The sequence below is a fragment of the Neolamprologus multifasciatus genome, chromosome 22 (assembly GCF_963576455.1).
Source record: "Neolamprologus multifasciatus chromosome 22, fNeoMul1.2, whole genome shotgun sequence".
In the NCBI taxonomy this organism is placed as follows: Eukaryota; Metazoa; Chordata; class Actinopteri; order Cichliformes; family Cichlidae; genus Neolamprologus; species Neolamprologus multifasciatus.
The window spans coordinates 1196055-1208311 of record NC_140459.1 but is presented as its reverse complement, the minus strand read 5'-3'; the positions used below and the strand labels follow the sequence as shown (position 1 = coordinate 1208311).

At 44.5% G+C, this 12257-nt stretch overlaps 2 protein-coding genes and 1 long non-coding RNA gene across 4 annotated transcripts; 1 reads left to right on the top strand and 2 right to left on the bottom strand.

The window, feature by feature from the left end:
• Positions 1-919: 919 nt before the first annotated feature.
• On the bottom strand, positions 920-3338 carry qrfp (pyroglutamylated RFamide peptide). Its single transcript, XM_085148937.1, has one exon. The coding sequence runs from the start codon at positions 3260-3262 to the stop codon at positions 2708-2710; it is 555 nt and encodes a 184-aa protein (XP_085005063.1). The 5' UTR covers positions 3263-3338; the 3' UTR covers positions 920-2707.
• A 1440-nt stretch (positions 3339-4778) lies between these two features.
• LOC146492499 (LIM/homeobox protein Awh-like) lies at positions 4779-10543 on the bottom strand. 2 transcript variants are annotated; one of them, XM_085148938.1, is made up of 6 exons: positions 10194-10543; positions 8574-8782; positions 8389-8497; positions 8178-8310; positions 6618-6844; positions 4779-5998 (listed from the first exon to the last, which is right to left on the bottom strand). In XM_085148938.1, exons 1-6 carry the CDS (start codon positions 10308-10310, stop codon positions 5618-5620), a joined length of 1176 nt encoding a protein of 391 aa, XP_085005064.1. In that variant the 5' UTR covers positions 10311-10543; the 3' UTR covers positions 4779-5617. The 2 variants fall into 2 exon arrangements, 1 of the variants encoding a protein (XP_085005064.1); XR_014871980.1 differs by lacking the exons at positions 4779-5998; positions 8178-8310; positions 8389-8497; positions 8574-8782; positions 10194-10543 and adding an exon at positions 7101-7418 and having other exon boundaries at positions 6738-6844.
• Positions 7440-8505, top strand: LOC146492500 (uncharacterized). The gene is made up of 2 exons (XR_014871981.1): positions 7440-7780; positions 7881-8505. It is a non-coding gene; the product is annotated as an uncharacterized LOC146492500 (long non-coding RNA).
• Positions 10544-12257: the final 1714 nt, after the last annotated feature.

The following is a 12257-nucleotide window of genomic DNA, read 5'->3' as shown; positions in this document are numbered from 1 at the left end:
CAAACTGGTACTTTTGAAACGGTGCCGGTGCTTAAACGGTGCTCAAACCGGTGCTTAAAGAATGGAGAACACAAAATTGGTCCAAAAACCTCTCATGTTCAGCTGTTTTTTTTGTAAAAAGATAACAATGTTAGCCTTTTCTGCAGCTATAGGGCATATATGGCATCACTCTTGGCTGGAAGCAGTGCTTAAACAAAAACAAACTTTGTCCAAAAACCTCATGTTTAACTGTTTTCCACTTTTTCTTTAGTCATTTTAGCCTTTTTGGCCAGGGTGAAGGGAGTATCTGCCATCAAACAAGAAGACAGCCGCATGTAGCTATGATGATGTTTGCTAGTTCACCTTACATGCATTAATGTAATAACCTGGTTAGCCTACTGAACGTAAATTACACACGAACATCATGAAGCTACTCACGCAGAGAAGAACGGCTGCTGCTGCTATCATCATCCGTCACCACCACACCCGCAGGAGATGCGCTCGGTGTGAGGTCTCGCAGCAAGCTATCAAATACGGCGCATTTTTCTGCTTTAAAAAAAAACGCTATGCGTCGCCAGGTGTTTCATCGGATTTGAGGTGTTACCTCCTTTGACAGTATCACAGTATCACCTTAAAGCACTTGTTGCAGGCTGCTGAGTTTGCATATTTTGCTGTGAAGTACAGCCAGACTTTTGACTGCTTCGCCTTGGGCATTTTTAATCTGTAGCTCTGCTCTAAAAGTACGTACGTACCTCGGCCCGCCTACTATCCTCGGAAACGTAAAATGATTGGCTAGAATTCAAAGTGTGTCACAGCTCAGGAAAAAAAAGCACCGAAATAAAGCACCGAAATGTGCGCTGCTTTTCGGTCTGGTTACTACCGTTTATGTCAGAACCGGTGCCATCATGGCACCGGACACCGGTACCCATCCCTAGTCAGGAGTATTTGGTCTTATTTGGAACAAGTTCTGAATGTTGTGGGGCAAAGATTTATTTGCTGCTTTGTACATTGTTTGCGCAGTTCTGAGGTCAACCAAATCTTTAAATTTGAGAATATTTAATTTGATAAAAAGTGGATTTGATGGTTTTCTTGAAGTAGCTTTATTTATTATCCTTATTGCTCTTTTTTGCAGAATGTATATTGGATAAGTGTGTGTCTTATACGTGTTTCCCCATACTTCCACACAGTATGTCATGTACGGCAGTATAATAGAACAATAGAGAGTATATGTGTCTTTGACACACTGACAGAAAATTGATCAGTACTGGGCCCCGCTGAGCTTTCACACCACCTTAATGTGGAGGCTGAACTGGATGTTGGGCTCAGTATCCGGTCTTTGAGTCTGACGTCATTAGCTATTCCCAGGTCCAAACTCAACTTCAGGTCCTAAAGTCAAACAAACACTGCAGCATCACTGAGAGTTAAAAAACGGTCTAAATTCTACCATCTGTAATAAAATCATCAGCGTTGCTGCTTTACCAGGTGTAACAATCAAGTTTAACATCCATGAAAACAGAATTTATTAAATATAACAGAGTTAGAAGTTAGCAGGAAGTTAGCTCGCTAGCTTCCTGCTAAACATGATATAGCATGTTCTGACTGAGAGATTTCTGAATAAATTCAAACGTACAGCTCTGCTATCACTTCAACACAAATGAAGACAGAAAACTAAACAGCAGTGACGTTTGCAGAGTTACTGAAGTTGGGCTAGCTGGTAGATAACGATGTGCTACGTGATCGCTAGCTACACAGCTATGTTAGCATAGCATTAGCACAGTGAAGCTGGAGGATGAACGCTAACTTTTTTCCATTCGATAAAAGTTAACGTGAAGGTTCCTGATGGTCAGGGACAAATGCAATCACATAGCAGGATGCTGTAAACGGACCAAACTTCAGTCAGGAGAACAACTGAGATAATCCATCCACAATACGAGGTTAGTCATTAATGTACTGCTGCTGGGCTGCAGTTATATTGTAAGGTTTTAAAAGCTGAGCTTTAAAATGAACAGTGGTGATAAAAACCGTGAGAGGCCGACAGTGATCACAGACTGTTTTTAGGGGCGTGTTCAGATTAAATAGAACAAGATACAAAACATTAAAACAAGTTAAAAACACAACAGCCTTAATAAACAGAGAGTAGTTTGTACCTGGAGGCAGGATTCATACGTCAAAACAAGTCAATAAGGGACAAACATGCAGTTCTGTCAGAGCAGAGGAGGGAGCTGAAGCGCAGGTGACGTCACCTGGAGGGAGTGGCTGGAGCAGGAGGACTCAGGCTGTGGTGCTGTTTCCTTTTTGCTCCCAGGAAGAGCTGGTGCAGTTATTCCTGAGGTAAAGGTGCTTCTGACGAGTATAGAGTGAAAACAAGACAACGTCCAGCCTTTACAGCTGTGCCGAGAGCTGCACCTCCCAGCTCTTTATTCACGAGTCATGTTCAAGCCAACAAACAAACACACTGACAGACGCTCCGTGCACATGCTTATATTACACTTTCAGATTAGACACGACGAGCTTGTTCTGTACATCCAGTAAAATGAGCCTTCATATTGTTTCAGAAGGAAAACAAGAGCATAGGATAAAATCTCGTTTCTCAGGTTACCACGTTTATGTGTTTACTTTTGTGCCCTGTTGTTCTGAAAATGAAATTAAAAGGTGTCACATTTACAGAGTTCATGATGTGTGCTATAATCTGGCAGTCACCTCTGAAGCGTATCAGCCTTTCGTTCTTTCATCGCTCTCGTCTCTCGTCCCTGTTGAGACGAGAGACGCTTGTCCTCCTCTGTTCTCCCTCTCCTCCTTCCATCCACTCCCCGTCTGTCCATCTTTTCCTCCCAAAGCGGAAACCAAACCCTCCCTTCTCACGGCTGACAGCTTGGAGTCCTCCCGCAATGGAGGTCAGAGCATCGTTCCTCTTCCACCCATCCTCCCCCTCTCCCCCCTCCTGGTAGTGCATGCTCTCCAGAGAGTGACGCTTGGGGAAGGGCGACAACGGCTGGGCCATCAGGTCTCCTCTCTGGGCTTGCAGCAGAGCTTCTTCTTCCCACGACTCGTCATCCTCCTCACTCTCCTCACCTGGCTGGATGTCTCGTGGCCACTCGGCCCCCGGCTCTTCCAGAGCAGCCTGGAGGTGCAGCAGGGTGGACTCCAGCTCAGATCCACCCACTGTGGGCAGGAGGGCGGTGGGAGGATAAGGGTGTGATGTGACGGGGTGAGGGATGGAGGAGAGGAAGGCGAAGGAAAGGAGGGCGAGCTGTGAGGCACCAGGATGAAAAGAAAGTCTCATCTGGAAACAGAAACAGACTTTTATCAGCAGGTTATTGTGTTTATTAGCTTTGATCAGCTGATGCTAACGGTCGAGTGAGGAACTGAAATATTATTAAACAAATGGTAAAAATACTGCATTTGAAGTAAAAACCAAAAGAAAAAAACTGTGAACATTATTATTCAGTTTGTGTCATCACACAAACCCTGAATCCGCCTCCGCCCAGCAAACAGGAAGTGCCGTCAGTAACCAGATAGAATAATATTTGTACGGAGATAAACAACGTTTAGAGAAACTTCTTCAATCTGATGAGTTTTATTGTTTTCAGCAGACACATATTCAGTACTTAAGTAGAAGTACAGATACCAGTGTTAAAAATACTGCAGTATAAGTCAAAGTACTGATTATACTTCTCTATTCAAGTAAAAAAAACAATATCAGTAGAAATAAAACCTTTAATTCAGTTTAAATCTTAATTGTAATGAAAGAACACGAGCAAAGAAAAAGATAAAACAGCAGCTCTGTTTTACATGGTAGACGCCGACTCCGCCTGTGACTCCATCACAGTGCAGCAAACCAACCCTGCAGTTTTTAAGTGACACAGTTTGTTCAGCAGCAGCTTTCAGCCTGTGAAAAACATCATGTGACACAGATTTAACAACATGAGCATCCGTCCTTTAACTCTAAGCTCTCCGTCTTTTCTCCTCCTGAAATAAGCAGCTGGACTTTAGCTGCAGCACACTGTGAGACAAACACACAGTTTGTGTGTTTGCTGATGTTCGTTCAGCTCATAGAAACGCTGCCTTTCAAATGACCTCACACTTTAAAAACGTCACTCCCTTCATGCTCGCTGCTCTTCTGTAGAGCGAGCTAGACGCTGAAGTATCAGCAGTGGTTAAATATGGATAAATAAAAACTCCGGCCCACTTTAACTCCTCACTGTGGTCCACAGTTGTTCCTCGTTCATCTCATTTTACCTGGTGATTAACAAACAAACAGGATTTCCTCTCATGTGTTTCTGTTTAGGCTCAATTCAGTTTGATATGTAAAACATCAGCAGTAGAAAATACTATATAAAAATAATAGAAAATAATAAATAAATAGAATAGAAAATAGTTTAAAAATGTAGGGAGTAAAAGTAAAAAGTAGCCAGAAAAAAAAGAATTCAATTAAAGTTCAGATACCTGAAAATTCTACTTAAGCACAGTAACAAAGTAACTATATTTGCACATGTGAAAAAGGCTTCTTCCTGTTTGTCTTTCACAATAAAAGCCTTCAACATACCATGGTGAGCTCACAGTAGAGAGAGATCTCGCTCACAGCAGTTTGTGTCTGAGAGTAAGATAAACTGTTTTTAATCATCAGTCATCTGTAAAGCTTTCTGAATTTCAGTAACCTGCATGAAAAGTTCGAAACTGACTGAAACGCTGTTTCTTAATTAATCTGGAAATAACCAACGAAGAAGACACACAGCAGAAACCTGCCGCCGTCTCTTACCTTGTTCCGTGTGAGATGACCTGCTCCTCGAAGAATCTGACCTTTTTAAAAACCGCCTGCTCTCCTCTGCCGCCCCGCCGTCACCCATTGGTCACTCGGCCCCGTGACGCATGAGAAGGCGAGCGCCGACCACGATAACCTTCATACTTTCTTCTGAGAAACGATGACCCACTTCATCACAGAGGCCCAGCGAGTCATCACAATTATCGCCGTTTGATTGTTGAGGGTGACTCATTAGGACATTTCTGAGGACGGCGAGGGGTTCCTTCCTTTTATCGCCGCTCGTTATGAATGTCAGCTCGCTGGGGAAACGCAGACACACCTGAAAGAATGTCATTCATGATGAGGAACCGTCTCTGTGACGGATCCAGACCAAATGACGCTGCGCTCTGAGTCCAATTACTGCCAATTATGTGACCACAGATCTTCTGAGAATTGATTTCTGAGAAAAATGTTTCACCTCCGGCCTTTTAATGATTGAAAGAAGAAAGTCACTGTTTCCATCACATGCACTCGTTAAGTAGTTCGAGGAACACGAGGAAGTCGATCGTTCATTAGAAAAACAGTGAATGTGATCAGGATGTGACGCCAACGAACGGTAAAAATAAAATGTGCAGTTTCAGATGATACAGGCGAGGTCATCGTGTTATAATGTCTCATGTTGGTGTCCTGTTCCCACCACTCGTCAGTGAGAGCAGCTACAAGAACATAGTTCCTGCATGAAACTCAACAAGCTTTTAGGTTCATGATAAACAGACAAACAAGTCGACACGTCACAGGAAAAACATGAACGCTGGATTTTAACAATATATTTATTATCAACCTCACAACAGCTCGTCACAGTTTGAACTCCGTCTACATGTAAGTATTTGTCACTGACTAACAGTAATGTGGACCAAAAGCATCAGCGCTAACTTCTCCACCTCCTGCCTCCCCAAAGTCACCGTGGACCTCCAGGGTGGACATGCACCCCGGTGCGCTCTGGGAGTCGTAGTCCGGGAAGAAGTCGGGGCTTTGCAGCAGCTCCTGGGAGGGGTGGCTGATGACCTGCTCGCTGAGCGGGGAGGTGAGCAGGGACAGCTGCAGGTGGTCGATGGTGCTGGTGGGAAAAGGCTGCGATCGGTCCGGCGGGGAGCAGGTCGGCGATGAGGGACTGGTTGCCATGGTGGCAGCTCTCGGAAGAGCAGAGGGCGAGTTGACCTGAGAGTCATCGGAGAGAAGGGAACGGCGGAGTTTGGCCCGAGCGTTCTGAAACCACACCTGAGGGACAACGAGAGGGACAAGAAGACGTTTGTCACTCAGCCCACAATCCACAGCAAACCATTCATCTCAGGACAAAGGGCCCACGTGAGTGGAAGCATCCCACCATCCTACACTGATTACACACATGATTACAGTCTACCTGCATCTCTGTGGTTGTTTTACATCTCTGCAAACAGAACAGCTGCAGACACACAAAACAACAACAAACAAAAAGGAGGAAAATTGCATGAAAATATGCAAAAACTCAAAGATGGCACAAATCGATGAAATGTCTCTAAAATGTCTGAAGAACAACCAGAAAGAGATAAATCTGTGTGCAGCAGAAGAAAACCCCACGGCCATGTCAGGGCTGAGAAATAAACCAGACAGGAAGTGACTAAACCTGCACTTCCTTTAATGACCACTGGAGGCCGCTCCAGAAGCCTGTGCTCAAACCTACAGCAGAAATAAAGATGGTGCAAAGCTTCATCGTTTATCAGAACTGTGTGAGTCAGTATTCATCTTCAACCCTGTTCGTGTGAGGATCTTTGACTTTTACACTGCTCAGCCAATAAGAATGCGCCGTTTCATTTTAAATGGAGGCCTTGAAGGCGCCCGTCCTTCCAGACGTTTGTACCTGCAGGACTCTCTTGGGCAGGCCGGTCTTGTGTGCGAGGCAGGTCCAGTCTTTACCGTCGGGGTTGTGTTTCTGGGCAAAGTACGACTCCAACGCTCGGAGCTGCTCGCTGCGGAAGCACGTCCTGATTCTCTTGGTCCTCCTGGGGATCCGCCCACCTGCCGCCCTGTCGTCCGATCGTGGCTCTGGACTGCTGACAGACTCCTCCCCCTCACCTGACACCTGGGCTGAATTCGGCCCCAACCAACAAAGCAGAACAAAACTTTCATTCAAAATGAACTTTGGAGAAGTTTGACTGAGAAAAGGGTTGAAAATGTTCACATTTTATTACATAATCACTAAACTGCCTTTTAAATCACGTTTGATATTATTAATAAATATTAATAATGGTCTTCACCCTGGTCTCCGTGGTGCTCTCATAGTGACTGTATCAGAGCAGCGAAGCGTAAATGCCGGCTTTTAAAAAGAATCTGTTATTCTGACCTCTGTTTGATCCTCAACTCGTCCAGATCTCGTCGTTAGTACTTTAAGCTGTTTGATGACCGACTTTAATGTCCAGAGGGTGTTTAAATGGGCGTTAAAGGCTTGTGCGACCTGCAGGTAAGTGGTCAGATTGAAGTCGTCCCAGGTACGAATCTAACCTGTCCTGAAATGTGACTGAATATTTCGTTTAGTTGGAAACATCATCTTAGTTTCGGTGGTCGGAGCGTAAAACTGCAAACATAAAATCAACAGTGAGAGCTGGAAGGTTGCTGACTCCACATCAGGGGTGGGCAATCACAGTCCACGAGGGCCAGTGTCCCTGCAGGTTTTAGATGTGTCCTTGAACCAACACAGCTGATTTAAATGGCTAAATTAGCTCCTCAACATGTCTTCAGTTCTCCAGAGGCCTGGTAACGAACTAATCATGTGATTCAGGTGTGTTGACCCAGGGTGAGATCTAAAGCCTGCAGGACACCGGCCCTCGTGGACTGGGATTGCCCACCCCTGCTCTACACCAACATTTTCCTCCATGGACGTGAAACTTCAGTCGCCATGTTTTGATGATATTTCTGCTCCAGTTAACTCGGCATCACGAGCAGGTCATCTATCAGGAGGTTGGTAGTTTGATCCCTGGCTGGTTAGAAAACACTTAGATGAGGAAAAGCTGCTGGTGTGAGCAGGTGAGTGTTGTGTTGCTCTGCACACAGTGTGGTTTGGTGCTCAGGCTGTGACACAAACACTGCATCAATGTGCTTTTTCTTGGTTTTCACTGTTTGGCAGGAAACGTGACGACTCCATGAGTGACATCAAAGCGGGAGCGTCACTCCCACAGTGGAACCACAGCAGCAGCTTTGACTGCGATACTTAAAGCTCCACGAGTGAGAACGAGCTCATCATCATGTGTGAAGTGAGCGGAGGACTTCCCAGCTGGGAGCAACATCTCCAAATGCTGTTAGGAGCTGATTTAAAGGGATTGAACTTCCTGTATTTGACATTTAAATCCAAATAGCGTGGGAGAGCTCGACAAGATAAAACAATAAGATGCACATAAAGGGCCCAGAAGTTCTTCACACTCACCATCTAGATGCTGTTTGGGCTGCAGGTCAGGGGGGGGCTGCACGCCCCCGTCACTCTGATAATGAGACTGACAGTAGAGGTTGGCGCCCTGCATGCAGTACAAGTTCCCCGGCATTAATTTCACGTCACACTCCTGCAACACATCGGACAGACCGTCTGCATCTACTCAGAATTCTTCAACCTGAAAATCAGATGAAGCGTCGAGGCTGACCTGGCAGGAGAAGCAGTGAGGATGGAAAGTCAGCTCACCAGACCTCATGACCAAATCAGAAGCTGGGATTGGCTGGAAGCAGCGAGCACACTGACCGCCTCCAAACATCCTGAGTGGGAGGAGAAACCACACCAGAGTCAGAAACGTGAAAAACAGGAAGCAAAGGAAGGCGAGACGTCGCAGACCTGCAGTAGTCCTGCTGGCAGTAGATGTTTCCGTCCCTCCAGTACAGCGACGGGTGCGTCTGCAGCTCGCACTGACACTGGCTGCAGCGCAGACAGGGGTTGTGCCACACCCTCCCCGCAGCCAATAGGAAGAAGCGGTCGAGCACCTGCTCGCCACATCCGGCACACGTCACTGGCTCCTGGATGGACACAGCTGTTGGAGCCTGAGACTGACAGATGGATTCAATATCAGTGAACATTTACTGATAACAGTGATAACAGTGATAACAGTGATGTCACATCTGGATCAGAGAAAATGTGATTACACAGTTACTGAGCACGAGGCCGACAAACACCTGAATATTCTCCCAACTATTTTTAACTGTAACCAGATTGTTTTTGTATCAGATTCAGCAACAAGGAAATGTTCTTTATTTACTGATTAATGTTATTTTAAATAAACCAGAGCAATACAGATGCTGTGTTTAGGTTTTTATCGGGGCCGATACTGTAAAATGTGTGTGTACTCATACTCGTAAAAGTTAACCGATACCATGAACTGATACTAACTTATTTCATTAATCAGAGAGTTTTTGTTGTAGTTTTTTAGATTGGCCACTAGGGGGACATCCTGCGCTAAACAAAAAAAGAGAAACTGGAGGCTGCTGTAGCTAGGCTAAACAAAATGTCAGCAGTGTGGAACAGCCAACTTTAACTCAGGTTTTGGAAAAGCGATGAAAAATGTCAAGAGAAAATCCACGGGCAGTTAAAATAACAGAGGCTCGACTCATTTTATCGCTCTGCCAATGCCGGCCGTGGAAAACATAGGATTGCACCATCTTCTCAGCATACTCGAGCCGCGATATGAACTTCCCAGCCGCCCACACATCAGGGAGATAATGGTGCCAAAACTTTCTAAAGAGGTAAAGACAAGCAGTGTGTGCGCGATGTCAGTCCTCGGTTTAACGGCACAGTGGACTGATGATCCACGAGCAGATGAGGAGTTTGTTTGTCAATGCCAAATACTTTCGTTATTTTGTTTGTTTGTTTACAATATGGACACTCTGCAACAATTTAAAAGTTTATTTTATTCTCAAACCTAATTTGTATTTATTTTATTCCAAACAGAAGTGTTTATTTATTATTCTGAAAGCTCGAGACAGTGCCAATAGTTCAGTGATATTTTGTTAAATTACAATGTGGAGACTCTGCAATAATTTAACAGAAGTGCTTATTTTTCACTTGAAATTTTTTTGTGGTCATTTTTATTAAGATTTTATTTTTTATCGGCAGAGAATAAAATAAAACCTGTCTTCCAATTCATTGCATTTGTGTGTGTGTGTGTGTGTGTGTGTGGTAGAAGTATCGGGTTTTGTACTCAGTATCGGCAAGTACTCAGATCCAAGTATCGGTATCGTATCGGTTTGAAAAAATTGGTATCGTTGCATCCCTACTTTTAACTGATCGGCCATCAGCAACAACATGAAGAAACATAACAGCTGAATACAAGTAAAATATAAAAACGAAGGTTGTATAAAATAAGAATAAAAATATAATAATACAATAATAATACTAATAAATATTTATATCAATAATATTATATTATTTTTATATAATTGAATAATTAAATTTAATATTCACGTTATTTGCAGCAGCGCTCTCCTCTGCGCTGCCGCCCAGCTCCGCCCCCTCCACCTCGTCACCAAGGTCACTGCCGTACAACAGGTCGTCGAGGGCTCGGTCATCTGGCGACATCATGACTGAGAAGCAGAGGAGGCGTCAGAGCGATAAAAACAGAAGTCCCAAACATCGAGTCAGCCGTTTCTATTCGTTTCTATTCGTTTCTACTCATCCTTACGTCTCTTTGAAAAATGTATCACATGTTTTTAAGGCTTCATTTTGTCCTTTGTGTTCTTTATGTCATCATCATTACCAACAGGACAATAGAAGATATGAATTCAATGAGAAAGTGGTGGAAATGTGAACTGCAGCTCTTATTTGCGGTGCAGGTGGATGGAGGAGATGGAGCGAGCTTACCTGTGCTGTTCAGAAGCTTCTGGTTGGTTTTCCACTGAGCGTGCTCTGTGCGAACTGTCTCCAAACCCTTTAAGAAGAAGGACGAGGTTTGTTCTGCTTCATGAAGCCACAAACGCCGCTCAGCTTGAACAAAAACGCTCCTCAGTCTCCTCCTCCAGGCAGTGGACCACCTGAGCGCCCTCAGCCCTCCAGGTGTCTCTGCAGCCACCTGTCTCGTGGTTTTGGGACTGGTTTCCCTTCACATGAGACCTGCCTCCACCTCGTTCTCAGCCAATCGCTTTGCCCGCCTCCGATCACTGGTCTGTCCCCAGTGACGCCCCGGACACACACCTGTAAACAAGCAGGCTCAGAGGACAGGTGAGATCCACTGTGATTGGTTTCCTGGTGAGCAGAAGGGTGGGAGGGCGGGAGCTGCACCCTGGGGACCAATTAAAAAACAAAAGGTTTTTAAAAGCACATCTGGGAGCTGAGGTGAAGAATGAAAAGACACCTTTCCCTCAATGCTTCAGCTGAATATGGACTCGACTGACAGCAAACACGAGACATTTTCTCCTCAGTTGAAAGAATCATTCGTGTCCTAAACATGAACTTACCCTTAGACGGCTCTGCAATCATAGGGCTCCATCATGTGAACGCTCTAAGGCTTATGAAAGGGGATTTTATTGGGTGTACTTTTTGTTAACAAAGAGCTTCTAAAGTCACCAAACCAGAATGTGAACAACACACAACATTTATGGGACACAGGTGGTGTTGGTGGAGGTGTTGAGGTGACCTGAGACCATCATTCATATCATCAAGCTAGTGTTAGCTCAACATTTAGCAGCATTTGGACAGAATTCATGTTCACTGTTGGTATAATGTGGTGATAATAACAGTTACAATGCACAGTTACTGTAATGACATATTTCACTAATGTCACAGTGTTACCTGCTGCTGCCTCAGTTTTCTGAAAAAAGAGAACAGACTTTTTTCTTTCTGCACACTTGAGCAACAACCAGCTGATATCAGTTTGTGTGGAGAGGTCTACAGTGGAGATAACAGTGCTCATCTCATATATATATGTATATATATGTATATATAAAAACACCCAGCTCGCCCCTGCGGGCGGTTTATCCTTCAAGCTCGGGTCCTCTACCAGAGGCCTGGGAGCTTGAGGGTCCTGCAGTATCTCAGCTGTTCCCAGGACTGCGCTCTTCTGGACAGAGATCTCCGATGTTGTTCCCGGGATCAGCTGGAGCCACTCGCCTAGCTCACCGAGTGCTCTGATTACCACTGGGACCACCGTCACCTCCACATCTTCTCCAGCTCTTCTCTGAGCCCTTGGAGAAATACCAAGAGTGCTCTATAATATATTAGTCAACTCATTGATGCATAATGTTTCCAATTTATACAAATCAAAAACACCTAAAAAATGTATTTTTTTTATAATATGATGATAAATTACTGAAGCTCATTTTTTTGCTAATGCCAGCTTGATAATATAATAGGTAATCCAAAGTATTCAGAATACATTACAAAATATATTTTGGGGCATGTAATCTGTAATCTGTAGTGGGATACATTTTAAAAGTAACCTTCCCAACACTGCTGATGCTCCTCTTCCTCCTGCTGATCCAGGTGCAGTTGCTGTGACATGTACTCAGCGACACCTTGTGTGCCTCACAGAGA